The 27,614-nt window shown below is 40.8% G+C and overlaps 1 protein-coding gene across 7 annotated transcripts in view; it reads left to right on the top strand.

Annotated features, from left to right (window-relative positions):
• mtmr4 (myotubularin related protein 4) overlaps window positions 1–27,614 on the top strand; it is a 171,866-nt gene that overhangs the window by 44,303 nt on the left and 99,949 nt on the right. For 3 of the 7 annotated variants that reach the window (XM_048556834.2, XM_048556836.2, XM_048556835.2), the window contains exon 2: window positions 11,399–11,470. In XM_048556834.2, coding sequence (XP_048412791.1) covers window positions 11,456–11,470 — 15 coding nt within the window. In that variant the 5' untranslated portion in view covers window positions 11,399–11,455. Of the gene's footprint in view, window positions 1–11,398; window positions 11,471–23,370; window positions 23,484–24,538; window positions 24,796–27,614 lie in introns of those variants that run through there. The other 4 variants (XR_007250022.2, XM_048556837.2, XM_048556832.2 and 1 more) reach the window with 2 other exon arrangements.

Genomic DNA, 27,614 nt, shown 5'->3' with positions numbered 1-27,614 from the left:
TTTGTATCTAGGCCCGAAACGTCAGCTTTCCTGCTGGAAAAATGCTGCTTGGCCTGCTGTGTTCATACAGCTCTACACTTTGTTATCTCAGCCTTGATATTGTGCCATTGACACCTAAAGGTGTCCTAAGATGCTCCACAGCTAACTACTTTAAAAGGTGTAGTTGTTAAGCCAACGTGATGAACAATTTCTATTCGGAGAATTCCGAAGTTTGAGTAAGATGAGTGATCTTGATTTATTAAAAGATAGTGTTTAATAAGGGAATAATTGAATAACTGGGACAATTTATTCAATTAAATCAAGAGATTATATGCTGTTTCCATTTAGGACTAGGAAAGAAGTTGTTAGAATTTCACATTTCTTGACATTGTTTCAGAAAATGTGTACTTTGGGTGGGGAAAGACTTCTGCATAGCTGAACTATTATATAGCCCACTGCACACCTAAATGGAAATGGGTTACTGATACTAGTTACTGGAACACCACTGGCTTCTAAGGAATGGTGTGCAAATAGGATTGGATGCTTTCAGGAGAAGTGAAAAAAGGGAAGCAAGTTAGATGTAAAATCCATTCAGATGAGGGCTGAGTGTTATCTCAGTCATATAAGAGAAAGCAAGTTTGTTCTGGCCGGTGAGTTTTGGCAAAAAATATACTCCCTGACACCACTATTCAGATCTGTATGGGAATGTTGGATTCACAATTTGTTACTGCGGTACTGAGGCACATTTTTGTAATTTGTTATGGCCAACTAGAAGACGAAAGTAAAAGTTTTATCAAAAGGAAATATTGAATGAGTCTACCCTCAGTATCAGGGAAACATTTGGAAAAAAATTTGAAGGACACAATTAATATCCACTTAATAGAAACCCCAAAGTGTGGAAACAGGCTATGCGACCAAATAAGTCCACACCAACCCTCTGAAGAGCATCCCGTCCAGACCTTTCCCTGTAACCCTGCATTTCCCATGGCTAATGCACCTAATCTACACATCCCTGAACACTGTGGGCAATTTAACAAGGCCAGTCCACCTAACTTGTGCACCTTGAGTGTGGGAGGAAACCGGAGCCACTGGTAGAAAGCCCCACACGGTTGCCTGAGATTGGAATGGAACCCAGGACCCTGAGGCTGTGAGGCAGCAGTGCTAGCCACTATGCCGCTCAACACTTGGAGAAACCGTAATTAACCAAGGGTCGGCAGTATGGCTTTGTCAACGGGAGATCACGGCCATCAAACTTAGGGTTGACAGTGTGTTTGGATGAAAGTACTACAGTCTACATCAACTTCAGTCAGGCTTTTGACAAGTTGGTGAGGGGAAGTAGGTCAAGAGCCCTTGAGACCCAGGGCAATTTGGCAAAATTGATTTAAAATTGGCTTAGCAGCAGGAGGAAAAGAATTGCTGATTGCTTTTCTGGCTGAAAAGCAATTTTCAATGTCATTGGCATTCTGTAGGGATTGAGATTGGGTCCCTTGCTGTTTGTAATGTACATTAGTGATTTAGACAGAAGTGTAAGTTTTTATTGGTAAGGTCACGGGTGATATGAAAACTGTGGTAAATAACAGAGGAAAGCTGTATACTGCAGAAAGATTAGCCAAGTTAGTCATGTGGGCAGAACAGTGGATGGAATTTAATTCTGAAAAAAAAATGACCTGATGCATTTTGGGAGGACTAACCAGGGAAAAGGAGTACATGATGAATTGTAGGACCCAGGGAAGTACTGAGGATCAATGGTGAGTAAGATGATTAGGAGGCATTTAGCGCACTTGCCTTTGTAATGAGACATTGAATACAAGTGCAGAGAGGTTATGATGGAGTTCTACGGAATGTTGGTTAGACCAAAACTAGAGTGGTATGCACAGTTCTGGTTGCCACGCTGTAGGAAGGATGTGATTGCACTGGAGTGGGTGTAGGGGGAGTTCACAAAGATGTTGTCCGGGCAAGAGCCTTTCAGCTACGAAGAGTGAGGAACACAGTGTAATAAACAACACCCTCACTGGGATTAGATTCACCAGAGAAGAAAAGAACAACAAACTGCTCCCATTCCAAGATGTCATGGTTACCGCAGACCAAATGGGGAATTCCTAACAAAGGTACACAGGAAAGCCGCACACACTGACCAAGTACTGAATTTCGACAGCAACCACCCTAACACACACAATTTATAGTTGCATGAGAATACACTGCTGCAGCAGCAGAGCTACACCAGGAAGAAGAAGAGTACCTCTTCCAGGTATTCAAAGACAATGGATATCTGAAAAACTGGGTCAGAAGATGCCGATTACACCAATGATACCAGGAAGATACTACACACCCCAACACACTCATGCTACCTTACATCAGGAACATATCTGAACTGACTACAAGACTCCTATGACCACTGGGCATCCGAGTAGCGCACAAACCCACACCAACCCTGACAGCTGCTCCCCCGACCCAAAGATCCACTACCCACTATGGACAGGCCCAGTGTCCAATACGAGATTCCCATTAGAGACTGTGACAAACACAACATCGGACAAACTGGAAAGAAATTAACAACAAGGGTACATGAACATCATTTGCCTACAAAAAGACACAACCAATTCTCACTCATCTATCCACATGGATAAGCAGAACCACTAACTTTGACTGGGAAAACAACAGGATCTGGAGATGAGCAAAGCAGAGACAAGCATGGGAGTTTCTAGAAGCCTCGTACTTAGGAAGAAAGCCACCGACAGACACAGATTGACCCGTTTACACTTCATTCCAAAGGAAACCGGAAGTGAGAGAATGCAGATCAATGGACACGAGGGTTTAAATAACAACAGCACTTCATTGGAGGCTGCATTGATGTTACCCAGCAGGCAAATGAAACGTCTGCGGAACAAGCCAGGTAACCACAATATCCACAACCTGAGCTACAAATCTGCTCTAAAACCTTAGTGACTACATGGATTAGGATTGGTTTCCTTGAAAACAGAGGTGAGGTATTTGAAAATTGTTTAAGATGTATAAAATTATGTAGGGGCAAAAATAGGAAGAAACTTTTTTCCCCTTTTAGAGGGAACAAATACTCATGGTCATAGATTTAACGTAAGGGCCAGGAGGTTTAGAGGGAATTTAAGGAGAAATCTTTTCAGCCAGAGTGGTTGTTGTCTGGAATTCATTTGCCTGAAAGAGTGGTAGATGCAGGGGCCATTATAACATTGCAAGTTGTACTTAAATGAGTATTTGTAATGGCCAGGCATTCAATTGCTTGGAAATGGAATTAGTGTAGTCAGTTGCTTGGTGAATGTTGTGCACATGATGGACTGGAGGGTCTCTTTGTGCTTTAAAACTGTGATAGTGAAATATTTTTATAATAATGAGCAGAATGGCAACAAAGAATACTCTTGTATACTGAAGTCAGATCCAACAAACTTAGACATATGGTATGATGAGCAAAACCGCTTTGTTTTTTTTCCTCAGTTGTCTCAATTTCCACAGCAATCTCCACAGAGCAGGCAAGAAAACCCACTCCCAAGAGTCAACTGGTTTTCCTGTACCCAGTACAGCTAAGAGTTGTCAAATTAATTCAGACCACTTTCTGCCTGATTTTTTTTTTCCCCCAGTGGTAGTAGTATTCAGTGGTCCTTATGTTACAATATTACTACTATTTAGGAATACTATTGTAAGAATAATCATGGTGGTGATTAAAGACTTGCCTCTGTTTCCTCCTCATCTGTAAATTTACATTTCCTCCTGCCTGCACCGTGTCTCTCCTCAAATCGAGACTCATTATAGTTTTACAATTAATTCATTTCTCAGTATCTTTTGAAGTTTTGAACTTTGTGCATTTTCAATTCCCTTGTTCTTTTGCTTCTGCAGTCTTCATGCTTTACAAAAACCAGGTTTGTTTGCACTTGAACATGGTTTTTAGCCCTTCAACTTGTTTTTAATTTGATTATTGCTTTTCCTTTGACCATTTGCAAGAAAAGTGGGTTCATCACTATTGCCACGAAACCAGAAACATAGCTAGAAATCATGTTTTAGAGACAAAGTAATTTTAGTATTGAATTTCTGTCTTGAATTGTACAAGAATCTGCATCTTTCCAACTGAATAAGAAATAAATGAGAGCAGACTCTGCTGGAGTTCACGTGGCTGTTGAAAGTGGATGATATTACTGGTTTAAACCCTTCTAGTAAAGAGCTTTATTCGGGCAAGAGTGACTAGTAGAGCAAATATGTCATTGTTTAGGGTGATGTAATGTACTGATCTTTTTTTCCTTGAATAGCTTTTCAGGTTTCAGTACCAAGAAGGTCTGCTTTATAACCTCGCTGCATTGGAGTCACATAATGTGCAAACTTCTGTCATGTTGAATCTCAAGTTTTAGTTTAATACAATTCCTCAAAGATTCTACATCTAAATCTAGAACAAAAATACTTTTTTTGATGAAAATCAGAGCCAAATTGTCAAAAGATTTTATAAAAGAACAATTGAGTGAAACGTTTGAGCTACATGAACTGTAAAAGACAGCAAACGGTAATATATTCTGTTCTTCAAACTTAGTCCATACAATTTAATTCATTCCTTAAAAGATAACAACAAGATGAAGAAATGCCAATAGGCCAAATGGGGCTCTTGTTCTGTTTCATATGTAACAAGTTTAGCATTGAGTGTGGTGGGAGCAGTTTGTGGAGATAGCCTAAGGGCATTGCACAATGAAGCATATTGGCTTAATTGTACCTCTTGAGCAAGATTCAATTCAAAACAGCACAAGAAAGGCCCTTTGGTCCACCAAACCTGCACCGATTCCTAATCCCTCATTTTGATCTACTTATTGCCACACAATTTCTATCCCTCTGTTCAACTCCTATTTGTGTCTATCAAGATAGACCTTAAATGTTGCTAATGTGCCTATTTCCACCACCTCTACTGACAGCGCTTTCCACCAACTTTTGAACTTCACGCAATATTTCGAAAGTTTTATACAGCTGCAAAGTAACTTGCCAACTTTTATTTTCAAAGCACCAGCTAATGAAACAAGCGCGTTGTATGCTGTCTTGACCACCATATCCACCTGTGTTGCCTCTTTGAGGGACCTGTACACACAGTTAACTCTGTCACTGCTCCTGAGGGTTCTGCCACTTATTGTACAAGTCACACCTGAATTTATCTTCCAAAATGCATCACCTCCCATTTGCCTGGATTAAACTCTGTCTACCATTTTTTTGCTCAAATCTATCTATATCCTGCTGTATCCTTTGACAATCCTCCTCACTATCTGCAACTGTGCCAATTTTGGTGTCATCCAGTCTAACTAATTAGACCACATACATTTTCCTCTTGATCGTTTTTATATACAAAGATTTGAACACTGATCCCTGCGGAACACCACCTGTTACTGATCTTCACTCTGTTAAGCCAGTTTCCATCTAGCCAGCTCACCCCAGATCCTATGAGATTGTGCTTTCTGTACCAGCATGCGATGAGGTACCTTTTATAAATGCCTTACTAACGTCCATGTAGATAACATCCACGGTAGTCCTCATCAAGCATTCTTGGCACCTCCTCAAAAAACATAATCAGATTGGTGAGACATGATCGTCCCCCCCACAACCCCATGCTGCTTATCTTTAACAAGCGGATTCACTTCCAAATTTGAATTAATCCATTCTCTAGTTATCTTCTCCAACAACTTCCCTACCACTAATATCTGGCTCACTGGTGCGTAATTCCCTTAATTATCTCTCTCTCCCTCCTTAAACAAAGGATCAACATTGGCCACCCTCCAGTCCTTTGGAATCTCACCTGTGGCCAAGGAGGATGCAAAGATATCTTTTAAGGCCCTAGCTATTTCCTCCCTCCCTCCCACTGTCCCTGGGATAGATCCTGTCTGGCCCGGGGACTTATCTACCTTTTTTAATGTATTTCAAAACCCCTAACACTTTGCTCACTCATGATATCGACCTGCCCGAGAGTATTCACACACCTTTCCCCAACCTCATCCTCATGTTCCACTTTTTTTTCTTCAGTGAATACTGATGTAAAGTACTCATTAAGGATCTTCCCCCTTTTTCTCTGTCTCCACACATGGCCAACTCAAGGATAAAGGAGAGAGGTTTTTTCTTTCCCGAGCCATAGTCTTGCTCCTATATGTAGAAAATGCCTTGGGATTCTCCTTTAAACCTGCTGGCCAAGAACATATCATGACCCCTTTTAGCTCTCCTAACTCCGTTTGGCCTCCTTCCTACTTGCTCTATATTCTTTCAAGGACTTTGTTTTTAGTTGCCTAGACCTTGGGTATGCTTCCTATTTTTTTTGACTAAGCTGATAATTTCCCCTGTCATCCATGATTCTTGAATCCTGCCATTCTTGTCCTTGATTTTCACAACATAACAGCTGTGCAGTCTAATCAACTGGTCTTCAAAAGACTCCCATGTCAGATGTGGATTTACCCTCAAAGACCCACTCCCAATCCACATTATCAAGTTCTTGCCTAATTTGGTTATAGTTGGCCTTTCCCCCAGTATAACAGTTTCATCTGGGTCCATTCTTGTCCTTATCCATGAGTATCGGAAAACTTACAGAATTATGGTGACTATTCCCAGAATTCTCCTCCACCAAAACTTTGATCACCTGACTGGACTCACTTTGCAATATCAGGTCCGGTATGGCCCCCTCCCTTGTTGCACTATCCACGTACTGTTTCAAAAAAATTCTCCTGACACCTAACAAATTGCTCCCCATCCAAACCCCTGGCACTAAGGGAGTCCCAGTCAATATCAACCATCACAACAATCCTGTTATTTTCACATCTTTCCAGAATCTGAGTATATATCTGTTCCCCTCTATCCCGTTGGCACCTGGAAGTGTGTAGCACATTCCTAGCATTGATTGCACCCTTCCTCTTCCTGAGCTTTGCCCATAATGCCTTGCTGCAAGATTGATCCAGTAATGCAACTCTGCAAACATTTTCGCTGCTGCCTGTGTCTCATCTAAAACGTCAATATCCAGAATGTTAAGCTGCCAATCCTGTCCCTGTTTCAACCATAATTGCATGCATTAGTCCAGGCTCTAAGTTAATCTGTCTTACCTGTCATACTACCTGTGTTAAAGTAGATACAATCCAAGCCTCCAGTTCTGCTGAGCTCAGCAACCTCTCCCTGATTGCTTCTCCTCTTAGCTACATTTGCCTTAGACTTGAGCTGTTCCCCAGTTTCTACATTTAGTGACTTGCACCCTCTGCCACTCTAGTTTCATCCCTCCCAAGAAACAATATAGAACTTTCCCTGGAAGACATCCCCATGATCCAAATATCTGTAGCACTCCCCCGTACACCTAGCTCTTTATCCACGTTTTCGATTGTTCTGTCTCTTGTTCCTAGCCTCAGCACATCGCACAGGGAGTAATTCTGAGATGAGTACCCTAGAGGTCCCCCCGCCACGACCACCCCAAGAGGATCCCCCTCGTTCTCACATACCACCCCACAAAGCTCCGGATACAGCACATCATCCTCTGACACTTCCGCCATCTACAATCCGACCCCACCACTCAAGACATTTTTCCGTCCCCACCCTTTGCCTTCGGGAGAGGCCACCCTCTCCGTGACTCCCTTGTCTCCTCCATGCTCCCCTCCAACCCCACCACACACGGCACCTTCCCTGCAACCACAGGAAGTGCTACACTTGCCCCCACACCACCTCCCTCACCCCCATCCCAGGCCCCAAGATGACTTTCCATATTAAGCAGATGTTCACCTGCACATCTGCCAATGTGGTATACTGTATCCACTGTACCCGGTGTGGCTACCTCTACATTGGGGAAACCAAGCGGAGGCTTGGGGACCGCTTTGCAGAACACCTCTGCTCGGTTTGCAATAAACAACTGCACCTCCCAGTCGTGAACCATTTTAACTCCCACTCCTATTCCTCAGACGACATGTCCATCATTGGCCTCCTGCAGTGCCACAATGATGCCACCCGAAGGTTGCAGGAACAGCAACTTATATTCCGCTTGGGAACCCTGTGGCCCAATGGTATCAATGTGGACTTCACAAGCTTCAAAATCTCCCCTTCCCCCACTGCATCACTAAACCAGCCTAGCTTGTCCCCTCCCCCACTGCATCCTAAAACCAGCCCAGCCTGTCTCCGCCTCCCTAACCAGTTCTTCCTCTCACCCATCCCTTCCTCCCACCTCAAGCCGCACCCTCCATTTCCTACCTACTAACCTCATCCTGCCTCCTTGACCTGTCTGTCTTCCCTGGACTGACCTATCCCCTCCCTACCTCCCCACCTATACTCTCCTCCCCACCTATGTTCTTCTTTTCTCTCCATCTTCGGTCTGCCTCCCCCTCTCCCTATTTATTCCGGAACCCTCTCCCCATCCCCCTCTCTGATGGGTCCAGGCCTGAAACGTCAGCTTTTGTGCTCCTGAGATGCTGTTTGGCCTGCTGTGTTCATCCAGCTTCACACTTTGTTTTCTTGGATTCTCCAGCACCTGCAGTTCCCATTATCTCTGACCCTAGAGGTCCTGCTTTTTGTGTCTTTGTGCAAATTTGGACAATACTGGTTTGACAGGAGCCATGGTGAAGGGGCTACCTGCAGTGACTGCCTGCCTGTCTAGTGGTCACCCATCTATTTTTGTGTACCTTGGGTGTGGCCATCTTTCTGCCACTGCCATCTATGACACTTTCCACCATTTATGAGCTCCTCATTGTCTCTGGCTGCTCAAGCCAATCCATTTTGTTTGGTGAACAGCTGAAGCTGGATACGCTTCCTGTAATTATCAGAGATGTTCCCCTGGTACACGATTTGACCACATCTCACAGGCAGGACATAAGCTCCACCAACTGACATGACTTACCTGCTGATGGCTGTTAGATTACAAGTTAAATTTTAATTAGCTACATGAAAATGATTTTATTAATCTCTCTCCAAATACTTTTTTTTCCTCCCCACTCCCAACCCCCCAGTATCTGAAGCCCTTGTTCTAACCCTTTAAAAAGACTGAGACATGCTTACCCTGCATTGCAGTCATATTACTTCACCTGTAGCATAAAATGGTCACTGTTCCCCTTTTGCACTGTTTAATATCAAGTTCACGTACTGCACACTGACTGCTTAATGCTGAATTCTGTCCAGTTTATTTCACAGCAAATCTGACTCACTGCACACTGCTCCCAGTCTGCTTCACAGTGGTGCTGACTGCTGTGCAGTCCTTGCAAGATTATGAAAGTTTGATTTCTAATGGCTCTTGTTATATAGGGAATATGGCAGTTGGATGAAGTGACATGAATACCAATGTAGAAACTGTTTTATAAACTGGCTTTTTAAGGTATGAATAGTGAGAAACAGAAAACCAAAAAGTTGTAAGATCTTAGTTTCTTACATTCCTGAGCTGTTTAACTTCCATACTACTCTGCATTCCACAAGATGTATTGACTTTCTAAAACTGGCAATTACCATTACGTGTATAAGAGTATATTCAGTAACAAAAATCGAGCTTGAAATATTACCAAAATAAAGCACCATTAATAGAATGTTTTGTGCCTATGTTTATTAATTCTGCCCTGCAATTGTTTAGTCTGAGGCTGACCTTCATTGTAAATGAATACTGATTTTCATTGTACAGCGGTTGTATTAGTCCATGCAAGCGTACTGCTATGTGGTAATTTCACTTTATTCCTGCAGATCTCAACCTTAGTTGATCCTTGATTGGCAAAATGCAGCCAGTAGTAGAGAAATTGGAATGCAGGCTATTGTGAGCTCGGCTATCGTACTGTCTCCCACAAGAGAGCTCTTTTGAGTGCTTGCAATTAAGCAAAATGATCAAAATTTTAAACAGCATAGGCTGTAATGGTAGAGGTAAGCAAAATTTTACCGAAGCCTGTGGCCTGAGTTTCTGTTTAAAGAACAGTGTAAATTTCAGCAGGTTACTTGTAATAAAGAGGTAAGCACTTGGAAAAGTGGTTTCTTGATGGATGACAAAGGTTTTATGGAAATAAAAACTGCAACACATGGTTGCAAGATAATGAGAGTTAATGTTTAAGTATGACCTGATACCTAGACATAGCTTCTAGTTTGGAAGCTATTGAAAGCTATGGGAGTGAACTGCAAATTCATCTGGCCTTAGAAAATAGGTTGACTGAAGCGCATTTATGATTGAGAGGTACTGTAGTTCATGGTCACTTTCAACATATCATTGAATGCCACAATTTTTCCCTTTTGTTTTCTATCCTTTTCCCTGAATTGCCATCGCAGCTAAGATCAAATTCACATCAGGCCATTGGACTCCTGTCATCAGGAAGCTTCAATGTCAAATAGAAATTGCTAGGAAATTCAATAGGCCTGGCAGCATCTATGGAGAGAAAGCAGAGTTCATTTCTCAGGTCCATTTTCAAGGATTACTGGACCTAAAATGGTAACTCTGCTTCCTTTCTGCAGATGCTGTCAGGTCTGCTGAGTTTTTTCCTCCTAATTTATGTTTCTGATTTCCTGAATCTGCAATTTTTTTAAAACTTCAATGTCAATGGTATTTGAGGCTGAGATGCTAACTTGCGGTTTATCTATTGTTCAGTAGAGTGCTTTGAGATGAAGGAAAGTAGTTTTGTGTTTTGATAGATTATTAATCTTTGTTTATAGGCTTGTTTTGACATTCTGTGAAGAGCCTGAGCTATTGATGCAGTCTTGATCAACTTCACTAGCTTAATGGTTGGTTGAGGCTGTAAACACTGATATAGCTATACTACACCAGGTATAACACCTGGAGAGATCAAGGAAGGAAATATAATATGCCAAAGCCAACAGTAATTTATCTATACAGCATTCTCAATGCAAAACCTCATAAAATTGAGCTGGAATTGGAGAAGTAAATGTGCGTACAAGATAATAGTGGACAGAGACGTATTGAAACATGAGTGAAAGAAAAGTTCCAGAGTGGTGAAGGCTCTGACAAAAATAGATTTGGGAGATAATGTGCAGTCTGCTAAAGTTGGGAAAGCACAAGTTGTCATCAAGCATGGAAGGGATCCAGAAGGATGAAGGCAAGGGGATTGGTTAGATATAGTGAATGATGGTTTTGACTGAAGGACGTGAATGTACCTAGGTTAAAATTTTGAGTAGGATTTTGTGCCAGATCTAATGTGTTTGGCTGAGATGTATTTTTGAAGGTTAGAGGTTGATCAGTAATCTACTGAAAATTTGAGGTCAACCATTTCAAATTCTTTGGACGTTATTTACTTGCTCTTTTGCACTCTGTTAACTTGTTAGTGTCTTGAGATAAGCACAGATGACGAATGAGGAAAAGATTTGCATTGTTCAGAATAGAATTATGGATTTGTATCTTTTTTTTGTTTTCCCCAATTTCTACAAACCAATTGCTTCTGCAGAGCTGAGGATGAACTGCTAACATTGTTTTGCATTGTTTTTATTCACCAAGGTGTTGTTCAGAGTGAACGAAAAACCACTACTATCCTGACGTAACGGGGTTAAGACCATGGGAACAGAGACAGTAAGTTATTAATTCTTTTAATTTTTTTCAATTTTTTTGTTTTTATTTATTTCTGAAATTTGGCTTGATTAGCACATCACTTTTTCTCGGGATGGGTAATGCTTTTCTACTGAACTTGGAAATAGCATTTTGCCTTCACTCTCTCTGGTTTAATACTTCTGTTCACAATGATGTGGGTATGTGATATTACCTTCTCCACCTAGGGTAGAAATTTGCCTATTCTTACCACATGGCTAATTTACTGGGAATACCAGTATTTGTTCTATTCCAGAAAATAAATTGAAAGATAGAACCGGAACCAATTTTTGCACACTCCTATATTAATTTGTACACGTTAGAAGTTTTCTGCTCCTGATCTAAAAATCACTTTTGTCTTGATCTATTAATAAAGCCAACAGTTAATGTCCACCGCCAACAAACAATTAAACAAAATTAATATAGATTAGGAATATCGTTCCCTTCTATCTGCTCCAGCACATTAGATCTATGATGACCAAAACTGACAACACTGTCATCTGACAAGTACTGTGTGACATGGTCATTTGGTTGTACAGAGCTTGCATTGCTGGAAGGAAGAAAAGTGTATTGTTTGTGCAAATTGAAAACGAGAAAACTAAATGGAAAAACCACTCTTATATTGCACAAGAGCAGTGCGCTAATTTGTTGCTGTAGACACGTTACTATGGAGGATACACTTAGCGGTTTTGAATAACCATTAACTTCCAAGCTTTATTTCAATGTTAAACCAGTCAGATTGACTCTGGAGCGTTACCCTGAGAAATGAACCTGTAAATGACTCTGTGAGAATCTGGACGAACACAGCAGGCCAAGCAGCATCTCAGGAGCACAAAAGCTGACGTTTTGGGCCTAGACCCTCCTTCAGAGCCGAAACGTCAGCTTTTGTGCTCCTGAGATGCTGCTTGTCCTGCTGTATTCAGTCAGCTTCACACTTTATTATCTTGGATTCTCCAGCATCTGCAGTTCCCATTATCTCTGTAAATGACTGTCACCTGTTTTGTTGAGTTGAAGCAGGTACACTGCGCATACGTGTTCTTACTGTCTGCAAAGAACAGGGCCATCTATCAGTACATCTGTCCTCCAGTATATGCAATATGACATAACACCAACACTGAAATTCATATCAGATTACTAATTTGTGATAGGCAGAATTTTTTAACACCTTGTTTGTGTGACTTCCACTGACTTGTCTGGTTCTCTGACTACCTATTCCAATGTTCTGTTCGCATTTTAGTTTCCTCAAATTGTCTTGACATTGAATACTGTTCATATGTTAATTTAATTGTGATAATGTACTTGTGGCGCATGTTTTCGCAGCAAAAAATGGTTTATATTTATCAGTAGCAGGATGCCTGAATCTTCAATTCCACAAAACATTGTATTTGAAAAAAAATTCCAGCATAATTTGATTTTCAAGCACTGATTCACAAACCATGTTTATTTGATGGAACAGCTGCAAGATTTGTTGGAGTTTGAATAATGAAATGCTTTAATACAGTTGAGACTGATGAAGGGGATGGATGTTGGAAAATCTGATATAATGGAAAAGTACTCAGTTTGGAAAATAGTTTTTTTATTGTTCACAGATTGAGCGAGTCACTGGCTAGGCAGCATTTATTGCCTGTCCCTAATTGCCCAGAGGGCAACTGACAGTCAACCACATTGCTGTGGCTCTGGAGTCTCATGTAGGCCAGGCTGGATCAAGATGGCACTTTCCTTCCTAAAAGGATATTAGTGACCCAGATGGTTCTTTCCAACAATCAACAATGGTTTCATAGTCTTCATTAGACTCTTAATTCCAGATATTTATTGAATTCAAATTCAATCATCTGCCATGGCAGGATTCAAACCTGGGTCCCCAGAATGTTAACTGGGTCTCCTGATTAACAGTCCCGCGATAATACCACTAGGCATCACCTCTCCCTAAAGTAATCTAAGAATAATTTCAGACCTTAAGTTGAATGAAGGACAGATGTAAATGAAATGCAAGAGCCAATGTTAGATTAAAAAGGCAGAGCAGCAGAAATTGGAAGGTGGATAAAGAACCTAAAGCAAAATTAATTGGATGCTTTCCTACTGAAATTAATAGGCTGGTCAAAAATATTTTTTAAAACGCTAAAGATTCTATGATTAAACTTTTCACAAGTCAAACCTAATTCTTCTGTACTTTTAAATCTATCTAATATTCTTAACTATGACAGTACAAGGAATGCCCATATTATCTCTCTCCTGTTTTATCCTTATGTAGCATTTTACAGCTTTTGGCATTCAACTTCAGTTATCATTGTTCTGCCATTTACATATCGTGTCCAGTTAATTTTGTAACCTGAGATGCTTTGTCTGATTCTACTGTATCTAGTAGTTCAGTAACCATCTGTAAATGTCACTTGTCTAGTAATCCAGAATCTCAGACTAATGCAATGAGGCATTGTTCAAATCTCACTAAGGCAGCAAGTAGAATTTTAAATTGAATCCATTAATAAATGTTTGGAATTGGAAGCTCATTTCAGTTGCATTACTATGTTGCCATCATCAGGTGATGTAAAAGCCTTTGTTTCACTGATGTCCTTTAGATAAGTATATCTGTTGGTTTTGCTGGTCTGGTGCGCAAGAGATGTTACCCATGGGGTTGACTCTTAATTGTGTTCTGAAATGGTTGAATAACCCATTTGGTTGTATCCAACCTCTAGATAAGTCAAAAAGGAAAAAAACTAAATGGACTATCTGCCATCGAAGAAATAGGGACCTGAGAAAAAATTTCATAGGCGAAAACCTAAATAGTTATGGAAAGTAGAAAAGTTGGAAACAAACATGAAAGGAAGCAGAAATGCCAATATCAGCAAGATTCAAAATACAGAATAATGTTAACTCAGAATTGAAGGCGCCCCAACTGCATGGAGGTAGCATTTGCAGCAAGGTAAAATTGATGGCACAAATTGAAATAAACACTCTTGATTTAATTCCCATCACTGAGATATGACTACAGGGTGACCAAAGGTGGAAACTCAGTAATCGTGGATATTTGACATTTAAGACTGATGGCCAAACAGTAAAAGATTGGGCAGTAATGAATGGGATCAGTACATTAGTGAGAGAAGATTTTAAATAACAGCAAGGGGCAGGGAAAAATTTGTAGAAAAATTTTAAAGGCTGCCAGACAATCCTAATTTAGGGCACAGTTTAATCGGGGAAAATTTAGAGGTGTACTTAATGACTTAATGAGAGTGATGCAGTAATCATGGGTGACTTCAATCTAGACACAGACTGGGTAAATCTAATGAGCACCAATGCTGTAGAGGGCAAATAACTAGATTGTGCATGATGTGGTTTTCTACAGCAGGGTTATGAGGAATGAATTCGGAAACTGGCTATATGTTTTTGATCTTGAATTATGCATTGAGAAAGGACATGAATAGAATTATTACAACAGAGGGAGCACAATATGACTTTTAAACGAGCATTGTTTGCAAAGTAGTGATCCAAGGGAGTAGTGAGAATGAGAAACTGGAATAAATTAGTATTTATGAAATAAAAGTAACACTTGCCGAATTAATCTGATACTTGACAAATCTCTGCAATCTGATACTGTACATCTGCAGAACTGAAAGAGGTGGCTGTTTACATAATGGACATATTGCGATCATCTTGTGAAGTTGCATTCATTCTAGAATGGTGTCCACAGATTGTAATGGTGCAAATTAAATCCAGCTCTCTTTAAGGAAGGCGAGAGAAAAGTGGCAACAGTTTCTGATGTCTAATGCGGAAAGTACTAAATGTATTAAAATGGATGTGGAAGCTGGATGCTCAGAAATATAATTAACTAGGCAGCATTAACCTAGATTAATGAAAGGAAAATAATGTTTGACAAACCAGTTTGAGCCAGCCAAGAATGTTTCGAAGGAAAATAAATGGGAGGGAGCCAGTAGATGTGATAGATTTTAATTTTTATTTTAGATGGTTTTGAAACCGTCCCACACCAGTTTACTCCTAACCTACAAGTTAGAGTTGTTATGTACTAGCACAGAAGGAGAAGAATGGTTAACAGAAAGAGAAACAGCTGAAATAAATTGTCCTTCAGATGGGAAGGCTGTGACAAGTGGGGTACCATAAGATCTTGGGGCCTGAGCTATTCACCATCTACCTCGATTGATTTTTGAAGGGCCAAATGTAATGTTTGTACAGGGCACAAACTGGATGGGAACATGTGAGGAGTGTGGAAAGAGCTTTCAAGGAGATGAGGACAGGCTGAGTGAGTAACCAAGAATTTGGCAGATTGAATATAAAGTGGATAGGTTTGAAGTAATCCACTTTGTTAGAAAGCAGAGGTGCAGAATATCTCTTAAATCGTGAGATTGGGAAGCATTGACTCCGAAGTGATTGAGGCACCCTTGTTCACCAGTTACTGAAAGCTAAAATGCAAATGCAGTATGCAATTAGGAGGCAAAATACCAAAAATGATATTTTTGACACGGTGCAAGAGGGTTTATATCCCACAGTAGCAAAGTCTTACTTCAGTTGTATAGACTCTTGGTGTGACTATTTTAGTTTTGGTTTTGGTCCCTTGAGCTGGAGAAGGATATAGTTGCCTTTAAAGGGAGTGCAATAGAGTTTCACCAGATTAATTCCTAGAATGACTGGACTGTTCTGTGAAACTTGTAAAATTCTTAAAGGGCTTGATAAGATGGATGTTTTCTCTAGTCTTGGAGTTTGGGGAAGGTGTCACAAATCAGGAGATGTGGTCTCAGGCAAAAAGCAAACCATCTAAGACTGAGATGAAATTTTCTTCACTCTAAAGATAGTGAATCTTTCTAGCCTGCAGGGCTGTATAAGCTACATTGTGGAGTATGTTCAGGATAGAGATTGATAGATTGCAAGGTACTGATCTGGAGGGAGCATGGGAAAATGCTTTTGAGGTAAGTTATCAGCCATGACTAGAGAGGCCGTGGACTTGAGGGGTAAATGGCCTGCTGCTGTGTTTCTATGCATCCATCTAGGAACTAGAACTACAATCGCACATTCAGCACTGTCAACAAGAGTCATACAATTGAAATAAGACTTTGCTACAGTGGGGAAAAAAAATCATCTTGCACCATATCAAAGTTGTCCTTACTAATTTAAAAGCAAGAAACCACAGATGCTGGAAATTGGAAACTTAGGTCTGGCAGAAACAGTTAACATTTCATGTCCAGTATGACTCTTCAGAACTGTAGGAGAGAGATATCAGATTCAAACTGTCTCTTTCCCCAGATGCTATCTGACTAGCTGAGTTTCTCTAGCACTTTGTTTTTATTTCCTCTTTGCTAATGTCTGGAGACAAAATTGGGAGAGCAATCCCGTAGACTTGACAAAAAAAAAGCCCTACTCAGCAAATTCATTCTTACTCATTCATTCTTACCTTGCAGCCACTGTCCCAGACATCACCATCACTTCCTGTACCATCTCTGCCAATGAGACAGGGGTATACAGGTCTGAGAGAGTTTCTTCACAATTCCTCAATATCTCTCCTGCCACCATTGACGGATGAATGATGGTAGACATTTTAACAACTAGCAGGAGCAGAAGGTTCTATGAATATCGCCATATTCAATTACTGGAATATCAGTCATATCAGTAAAAATGTTGAGGCATTTGCGCCTACCTTCAAGCCGAAGTGCTGAATGAATGATGGACTTGGTGTCCTGCTGAGGTCCTGAGCATTACAGATGCCAATGTAATAACTTTAATATCATGCAACAGTTGAAAGCACTGGATACTGCACAGGCTCTGGGTCCTTACTACATCCTAGGGACTGAAGATTTACATACCTAATCAAGCTATTTCAATGAAGCTACACCTCTGATAATTACCCAAGCATGTCCTGTCCGCAGAAAGCAGAACAAATCTAATCAGTTCAAATCCTGCTCCACCGGTCTCCTGTCAGTCATCGGCAAAGTGATGTAAAGGATTGTCAACAGTTCTATAAAGCAGCACTTAACAAAGAATGATTTCACTTATGCTGAGTATGTATTCCCTTCGTATCACTAAGCTTCTGACTTTATTATAGCCTTGCTATAAAATTGGACAAAGGGACTGAACTTGAAGTGAACAAAAACTGAAGCTGCTGCAAAATCTCAGCAACTCTGGCAGCATCTGTGAAGAAAAATATCAGTTAAAGTTTTGGGTCCAATGATCCTTCCTCAGAATTGAGCTTGAAGTGAGGTTAGATTGACTGTAAGTGCACCATGGACTCTTTTGATCAAGTTTGGTTGTAAGGGCCCTGAGCAAAACTGACTATTAGAATCTGGAAATCTTCATTGGTTACAGTAATACCCAGTACAAAAGTTTTGCTGTAATTAGTGGGGGTTAATCTTCTCGGTTCTAGATCATCACTGCAGGACTACCTCAAAGATATTTTTAAATCAACCTGGTTGATTCTCTGATCATACCTAGAAATGGTATGCGCCATTAAAGCAGGTGTGACATAAATTTAAGCCTCTGAGTTCAGAGGTAGGAACTTGCTCAGACTTTCTTAAATCAATCTGTCCAGGGATCTCATAACACCCTCCGGAGCAGGTGTGTCTTGAATCCGGGCCTCCTAGCTAGAAGTAGGGACACAAACCCAAACTTTCTCAGTGTAATGTCCTAGATTCAACAATCTTGATCAATGATCTTCCTTTCAGTTTAAGGCCTTGTGTGTGTTGATGTTTGCTACTGATTGCATGATGTTCAGTAGCGTGCGCAACTCTTCATATACTGCAGAATTCTCTGAATATATGCAGCAAGACCAGGACAACATCCAAGCTTGCACTGACACATGACAAGTCACATTTTCATGACGCAAGTGACATTCAGTGACCGTCACCAACAAGGGGGAATCTAACAGTCTCCCCATGACAGTGAGTGAGGTTAACATCATTGAATTTCCCTTGATAATCATTCTAGGAGTTACCATTGACAAAAACCTGAACTGAACCAGCATATATATTCTGTGGCTACAGGAACAACAAGTACGAATAAGTTTTATGTGACTGCCCAAAGCCTGTCCACCATCTACAAGGGACATATCACTTGCCTGGGTGAGTACATCTCTCACATTCAGGCCAAGGTTTCTGTCCCATTTTCAGTTTAAAATCTTAAGTGCTGTTTGTATTATACTGTCGCTAGAATTTTTGTTGTTTACTTTGCCTTCTACAAACAATTCCAGGATATTCTACAGTTTACTTGATGTCATCTCATGCAAGTGGTTCAATCCTTGACTGTTCTCTGGCTCTTCCTGGATCGATATGGATCAAATCCTCACCTGCATTCAATAACAGAGCTGTTGGGAGTCACATGATTCCATGTTGGAGAACGTATCAAAATTGGCAGAATGGCAAAAGAGAAGAAAGTATTTGACAGTGCAGAGGCAAGGTTAACTATTGGCAGAACAACAAAGGAGAAGTAACTGACAATGGAAGTAGATGGAAATGGTGACATTGGGTCTGTGCTGCACAATATTGACTGAACCTGATGCGTATCTTTGCATTTGGTACTTTCTGGAAAAGGTATGCATTGTTAAATTTAAATGTATTAGTCATAATAATCATTGGAAACTTTCATTTCCAAACAGTGAATATCTGTTGAGGTAATAAAATGAGGCTGGATGAACACAGGCCCAGCAGCATCTCAGGAGCACAAAACCTGACGTTTCGGGCCTAGACCCTCCTTCAGAGAGGGGGATGGGGTGAGGGTTCTGGAATAAATAGGGAGAGAGGGGGAGGTGGACCGAAGATGGAGAGAAAAGAAGATAGGTGGAGAGGAGAGTATAGGTGGGGAGGGGATAGGTCAGTCCAGTCCACTCCCCCTCCCATTCTTTAGATGGTATACTGCATCCATTGTACCCAGTGTGGCTGCCTCTACATTGGGGAAACCAAGCGGAGGCTTGGGAACCGCTTTGCAGAACACCTCCGCTCGGTTCGCAATAAACAACTGCACCTCCCAGTCGCAAACCATTTCCACTCCCCCTCCCATTCTTTAGATGACATGTCCATCATGGGCCTCCTGCAGTGCCACAATGATGCCACCCGAAGGTTGCAGGAACAGCAACTCATATTCCGCTTGGGAACCCTGCAGCCCAATGGTATCAATGTGGACTTCACCAGCTTCAAAATCTCCCCTTCCCCCACCGCATCCCAAAACCAGCCCAGTTCGTCCCCTCCCCCCACTGCACCACACAACCAGCCCAGCTCTTCCCCTCCACCCACTGCATCCCAAAACCAGTCCAGCCTGTCTCTGCCTCCCTAACTAGTTCTTCCTCTCACCCATCCCTTCCTCCCACCCCAAGCCGCACCTCCATCTCCTACCTACTAACCTCATCCCACCTCCTTGACCTGTCCGTCTTCCCTGGACTGATCTATCCTCTCCCCACCTCCCCACCTATACTCTCCTCTCCACCTATCTTCTTTTCTCTCCATCTTCAGTCCGCCTCCCCCCTCTCCCTATTTATTCCAGAACCCTCACCCCATCCCCCTCTCTGATGAAGGGTCTAGGCCCGAAACGTCAGCTTTTGTGCTCCTGAGATGCTGTTTGGCCTGCTGTGTTCATCCAGCCTCACATTTTATTATCTTGAATTCTCCAGCATCTGCAGTTCCCATTATCACCAATATCTCTTGAGGCCCTGGATACGTGCCATGGGCATTTTCTCTTAACTTACCCAACTTAATTTTCACACGCTTGAAAAATGATTTTGAACATTGATCGAACAATTCAACAAATACTGCAAAAATGACCATAGTGTGAAAGTTGCAATTTTGACCCCCAAACCTCTGCACCCAGGTTGACTATTGGTTGACTAGGTAACTGGTGACTGTCATGAAAAAATTTAATCTTTTAAATATCAGTGAAAGTTATATTGAGAGGACGATTACTTATTTACTTAAGTACACTGCATTTTTCATTTTATGGGATGAGAGTTGCCAACAAGACAAGCATTCATTGCTAGTTCCTAGGTGCCCTTTGAACAGAATGGCTTGTGAGGTCATTGCAGAGGGCAGGTCGGAGTCAACACACAACTGGCCTAGATTCACTTGTACACTAGATTGAGTAAGGATGTGGATTTCCTTCCCTAAAGAACATTAGTGAATGGGTTTTTATGACCACCAGTAATTGTGATGGTGACCATGATGCTGAAACTAAATTCAGTTTAAGAATTATTAATTGATTTTTAAATTACACCAGCTGCCTTTGGTAGGATTTGAACCCACATCCACCGAGCACTAGCCTAGGTCTTTGGATTACAAATCCAGTGATGTTACCATTATGCCACCAACTCACCTGATTTATCCTGTACATTCCAGTTATCCATAGTTATAATGCTGGATGACTGTTGGCAAAGTTTGAGTTACTCCACTGCATGGGAACAATACTTGGCTCCAAACCTGTGTTTGTTGGATATTAGGTGAAAGCTATTGCCATATTAATCTTTGGATGAGTTCAGGCTCTATACTTGGTGAAGCATAGATACTGAGCATTGCTTTGTTGGGGTGAGATTATGTCTGACAAGTTTGATTGAGTTTGTCAAGTTGGTGACCAGGTGTGCACATGAGGGTAGTGGATTCAATCTATTCTCTGTAGCCTTTAGTAAGGGTTTTGACAAGGTGTCACATATGAGACTGTTAAGAATGCAAGAACCCATGGGATCCATAGCACTTTGGTAAATTGGATCCAAAATTGGTTTCATGACAGGAGACAAAGGGTGATGGTTGAAGGTTATTTTTGTGATTGGAGGCTTGCGTGTAGTGGTGTGTCACATGGAGTTTAAACCTGAACAGTTTGAGGTGATGCATTTTGGGAACATGAGAAATACGTTCCTAAGATGTAAGAGAATTTAAGAGATCATAATTCATATGTCCACAGATGCTTGAAGGCAACAAGGCAGCTAGGATGTTTATCATTTGAGGCACTGAATACAAGACTATGAAGGTTAAGATGGAGCTGTATAGGATTTTATTTAAGCCACAGCTGAAGAATGGTATGCAGCTCAGGTTGCCGTGCTCAAGAAAGGGTGTGATTGCAATAGAGAGTTGCAGAAGAGGTTGACCATAGTGCATCCTGGTCTTGAACATTTCAAATATAAGAGACTAGACAGGTTGGAGTTGCTCATCTTGGAGCAAAGACCAAGGGGAACTTGATTAGAGTGTAAAAAATTGAGGTGACTAGATAAAAATTTTCTTCGATAGAGAGGTTAATGTATTGGAGGAATATATGTAAGGTAAAGGATAGAAAGTGTCAAGAGCATTTAAGGAAAAATTCTTTCACCAAGGCTGGTAAGTATCTCAAACTTACTGTGTGAAAGAATGGAAGAGGTGGAAACCGTCACCATGTAATTTTTTAGATGATTGCTTGACACACTCTGAAGGGCCAGGTACTGGAAAATGGGACTCGAGTAGGTAGTTGCTTGATAATACCAGGATGGACACAATGGGTCTTAAGAGCCTCTTGTGCTGTGAAACTCTGACTCTAGGCATACTGCTATCCCCGAGTATGCCTCTGCTCTGCTTACATACTGATGCTTCAAACATTGCTGTTCAAAAAACTGATCATATTGCTATCCTTTGTAGTTTAATGCTATCTCTACAGTGCTGCACCCTACTGGAATATGCCCTTGGGATAGAATTCGCCAGCAGAATATTAATGACTAATCCTGCCATTGCAGCACTCCTGCAAATTATCTTAAACAGCAAATCGAAGTGAGAAGGAACAGTTTCAGTCAACCCCTCCTATCATATTGGTAAACCCTACTTGCTAAATACTTTGGTTAATGTACATTTCCTTTTAGGAACTTGAAGCCCCTTGTGTCCTGTACAACTCCACTTTTCACTGAAGGTGAATTCACATACCTGTTAAAGTATAGAAACAGGCCATTCAGCCCATTCTGTTTGCATTGGCTGGGTATTATTTTAGTTTTTAATCAACTGTTCAGATTGACAATATATGACTCTCTGATACAGATGAAATTTGAGGTGAGGATGTTACCGCTTTGCCCAAGAGTCTCTTCTGAACACTATTAGCTTAATGCCATCTCCTGCCTCTTCCCCATCGCCCTGCAGTATTAATATCTGATATCTTCTTGAATGTCTCATCTGAATCTGCCTCCACTGTACTTTGAGGCAGTGCATTCTGTATTCAAACTACTTGTTCTGTGAAGTATTATTCCCCCCCCCCCACCAGACATTCAGTTCTTTTGCAAAATTAGCTAAAGCTGTGCTCTAATTCTCAATCCATTTATGAATGGGAATAATTTGTCCTCTTATATTCTCTGGCAGACTCTTCATGATTTTTAAATCTTTGATCAAATATGCTCTTAACCTTCTCCTTTTCAAGAAAAACAGTCCCAACTCTTGCACTCTTTGCTCATAACTGAATTGTCTCATCTCTGGAGTGATTTCTGCACTGTGCCCAATACATTAACATCCTTCCTATAGTTCACACCTGAAGCTGTGTACGGTACTCCAGCTGAGGTGTAACCACTGTCAGTTATAAGTTCAGCATCACCTTCCTACTGTTATACCCTATGGTCTCTGTTTTATGAGGCTTTTTGTTATTCGAATGTTTTCTTTTAAATATTTTCACAACGAAATTGCGATCATCTTTAAACGCAATGTGTTGTGAGGGAGGGGAGTGGGACTTGGATTGTAAAGGAAAAGTGAAGTAAAAAGAATAGTTCTGTGCTCATGAGCACCAATTGATCCTTCAAAAACGTGATTATAGCCTAATTCAAACGCTGGTTAGTGGGAGGTATCGACCAAGCTTTTAAAAAAAAATCATAAGAACGCACAGCCTGTATCCAGCATTGCCCAATATGATTCTATTGTTATGTGAGTCATTACATGCAGCATTACTATACAGAGTCTGAGTCACCAGCGGGGTGGGGCACGGAGAGGACGGTGATCGATGTGCTGTTTAATTAGTTCACCATTTGCTGATTTGTAGGCGTCTTCAGCTCCCGACGAAATGCACAGTAGGGAGATGGAACATGGTAAATTTAACGATGACAAAAAAAGGCACTATATTGTTTGAGACAGTTGAAACATCGGCTTTTGTCGAATGTAAGCCTCTGTCGGGCTTTTTATAGCAGCATGTCTCCTCATTGGTCGTTAATGTCTAGTGCTGAGAAAATTATCGTGGCATGTTTTGTTTCGAACTTGTTTTCAGACTTAGTTTAGGTTTGTTTCTTGTGGAAATAGCAATTTCTCGAAGTTGGTGTTTTAGGATAAATGTTTAAGAGCCTTATTAGACTGGCCTGTCTCAAACCGCCTTTGCTCCGCCCCTTTCCTTCTTTGGGTTTGTCTGGCTCTGTCTCTCCAAGTTTTTATCGCCATCTGTCTGTTTCTTCCTTTTCAAGATTCGGATGTGTGGATTTATCTCCTTTCTCCCCACTTTTAAGAGTCATGATCTGTCACAGTCTCTTTAGTCCCCACTTGTTAGCAGCATCCATCTATTATTCTTTTCAGCCTTGTACTGTATCCAGTCTTTTTGTGTTCCTCTCATCACCACTATCATTCTTCATTATGAGAAAGCACCCAGCCCTCTTTATTGGGAATGCGTTTAATTTTTGTCATGAGAGGGAGATATCAAACTGTGAAAATAGTGACAATGGGACATAGTGAATGTTAGACACTGCTGATATTAGGTCCTGATCATTATTTTGACTGAGTCCAAACTGGATTTTCTATGTTTGCATCTTTTGATTGCATGCCATTCATTCTGCAATCACTGATTACTAGTAACTGTATGTTCTTAAAAAAAAAATCCTTGTAAATTCAACTGTGCAGACACTCGAATTTGAAACCATCTTTAAAGTTCTCGTGGAAATGGTTAAATCTTTCAAGGAACCATTTTTATATATCAGAGAACTCTCACTGCTCCAATTGAATACAGGTACTTTTTTTTGCAGCCTGTGTCTTGTACAATAGCTGACTGCAGAGAGCTGCAGTGGGTGCTTCCCTGATGCAGTACAGTTTACACAGTACTGACATGCTCTGTAGGAGGAGCTACAACCCCATTTCATCCTGTTTCTTGAGCGGTAGTACAGCAATATGCACCTGCTGCAGGGAGTGAGCTGATTGGATAAAGCCTGAGAAATGCTTCCTTACATTATTCAGTTTCTAGACATTGTGGATTCATCGTTTTCTATTTGATAGCAGAGAGACAGCAATGAAGAGGTTTGTGCCAGAGTTGAATCCACCCACTATATTTCTGTCTAAGCTCCATGTACTGCAGGATCAGACTGGCCTTCATTGAACATGAGTCTGGCTGCTCACGTCAGCTGTTCCATGCTGAATTGCTTTGTGAGTCTCCGCTTTTTTTTTCCCTTCTGTCAGCTTTGAGGCCTGTGCAGGTATGGGTTGCTGGATTATTCTTGATATGCAATGTGTCAGTGGGACCAGGGGAGAAAATCTCATTGAACCAATTGATATGTTAGGGAGGAGAGGCCGACTGGTGACTAAGCATATTCTGTTCCAGAGGGCCGAGGCAGTCACTGCTTTTAGGTGATTTCATTGATACGTTGGTTCGGCATTAATTAAAAGAAAATTAATTGTGATATTTCTATTTATTCTGAAAATTGTTCTGTTGGTAATTAAACGTCATTCTTTAATATTCGGTTCCAAGCAATTTTTGCATTTTCCATTGTGGATTGAGATTATTATCTGGCTCTTGAATTTTCAGTATATTTAAAGGATATCATACTTGTTAATTCAAGAGGAAGCCAAAGAAAGGCTGGTATTTGTGAATTGTACTTATTTGAAATGTATTTACTGACCTTGATAGCTAGTCAGTTGTGCTGTTGTATCCAGAGCCAAGATAAGCTGTCTTTTGATGCTCTTTTAAAGAAATTATGCTGTTATTTCCAACGGAAGATGTGGCTTTTTAGGAAGGAGTAACTATTGTGAGTTTATAGTTATATCAATTGAACTAATTATATGAAAGCTCCCAGCCTGTTTTCCTGGGTTTGGTTTTCACAGCTCAATTCATGTGAATACTGTGAGATTTTCATCTCTTGGAACCTTTTGTTATACATCTAATGTACTTACGAACACAGTTCCACATTTAGTCCAGTGGTTATGTTTGCTCGCGATTTTCTGCTAGTTGAATTTTTAATCAGTAGTGCTGTATGGATTGTTTGCGGTGGCCCAGAGTGGGCTGTAGAATACTGTGGGGATTAGAAGGTGAAGATCCAAATTATCTAACACTAGAGCACAGGAAGGTTTTGCTGCAGAGCTCCTGGATTAACAGGATTTAAACAACAGTAGAAATTTAAACACTACAGAGCAGAGTTGAGAGTTTAGTTTAATGTGCTCTGGAATATTCTGGACGATTTGTTGGTGAGGATTCAGATTGATAGTTTATAAACCACAGGAACTATTGGGAGAGATTCTTGTTTTTCTGGCCCATTGATTCCGGACATTGTTCTACAGTTCATTATTTTGGATCTTTTAACAAAGTCTAGATGAATGGACAGAGACCTGGGATGCTGTCCTAAGATATAGGAAGCAGCAGAAGTGGAGCTGGGCAACCAATTGTATACTACTTTCAAAAATTGTTGCAGGAAATTGATTTAAAAGTGCATGTCATATTAATTTCAGAAGTTAATTGCAAGCATACGAAGTTAAAGGTGTACCTAGATGTTGTGAATGTGACTTCCTGTCCTAATCAATTTAAGCATGGACTAACATCTTTTCCAAATGCTCCATGTGATTCCAAGTAACTCTCCAGCTTCCTTTTTCCTGAAGCCAGTACAATTTGTGCGATGGGACATAGTCATATTCTTATCAGAGCAAGGAAAAAATACCACATGTTGCATAGAAGCTGCATTGTAGATTCCCACAGGCTATTTAATTACTACAGCATCAGCAATGATTGCAGCCTGCACTCGGACAGATTCCAACTGTAACCTCAAGATCAACCAGTTCAAGGAAATTGAGTAACACAGCATCCAGAAGGACCAGCAGTTATGGATACTGTATATAATTCATAAAACAACTGTAATTACATATGTTTATGTATTTGGAATCTATAAAACACATTCCTGATCCTTTGTCTACAGTGCACATACGGTTATAACTTCTGTTCTTCCATTTTGTTCGTTCAGTTTTTGTCTGAAGCTTCAGCTACTATAATACATGTTTTGTTGCATCTGCCATGTGCTGAAATCCTGTCAGTTCTTGGTTATCTGAGCTACGTAGATTGTCCTGGTTGATAGCTGCTTGTACAGTATTTTTCATAGTTACTTTATCCATACCTCACTTACAATTAGATTCAGTTCTGTATTCTCATTTGTGCTTTCTAGAATGTCAGAAATCTTGGGAAGTGATTCAGACTGTAATACTGTTCAGATAATTTTGCAGAACATACCTACTTCTAACAACTTCGATTTCATCAAGCCTTGGCCACTGAGTCAAATGTATTCTGCCCATGAACTCTTCTGATTTTGGACCCTCTCAAGGCTTTCCCCTTTCATGTTAAATCAGCTCTTTTTGGAGAGGAGGGTATTCTTGTAGTCAGGGATCCCAACAAATACAGTATATTTTAAATTGCACCAAGTGCACTGAACAGAAATACACTGTGGTAATGATCCCATGCACCTTCAATTTCAACATCAGCCTCATGAACTTATGTGCAATAAAGGCACGAGTGTTTACCAAATGTAAACGTTTAGATCTGTTGATACAACTGAAAAACATTCTTCTGCATACAGCATTGTGTATAAGGTGGCAACATAGTTTGGAGTCAGAAATGGAAGTGTGGAAACAGACCCTTTGGCCCACCTCGTCCATGCTGACCAGATATCCTAAATTAATCTGGTTGCCTTTACCAGCATTTGGCCCATATCCTTTTAAACTCTTCCTATTCACATACCTATCCAGATGCCTTTTAAATGTTGTAATTGTACCAGCATTCTCCACCACCACCACCTCGAGCAGCTCATTCCATACACATGCCACCATCTGCATGAAAAGGTTGCCCCTTCAGTCCCTTTTAAATCTTTTCCCCGCTGACTTAAACCTGTGCCTCTAGTTTTCGACTCCCCTATCCTCTATTCCCCCTATCCATACCTGTCGTGATTTTATAAACTTCTATGAGGTCACCCCTCTGTTGTACTGGGAAA

Source organism: Stegostoma tigrinum, chromosome 27, assembly GCF_030684315.1.
Source record: "Stegostoma tigrinum isolate sSteTig4 chromosome 27, sSteTig4.hap1, whole genome shotgun sequence".
Lineage (NCBI taxonomy): Eukaryota > Metazoa > Chordata > Chondrichthyes > Orectolobiformes > Stegostomatidae > Stegostoma > Stegostoma tigrinum.
The sequence above is the reverse complement of the archived record's forward strand: the minus strand, read 5'-3'. Positions and strand labels throughout refer to the sequence as shown.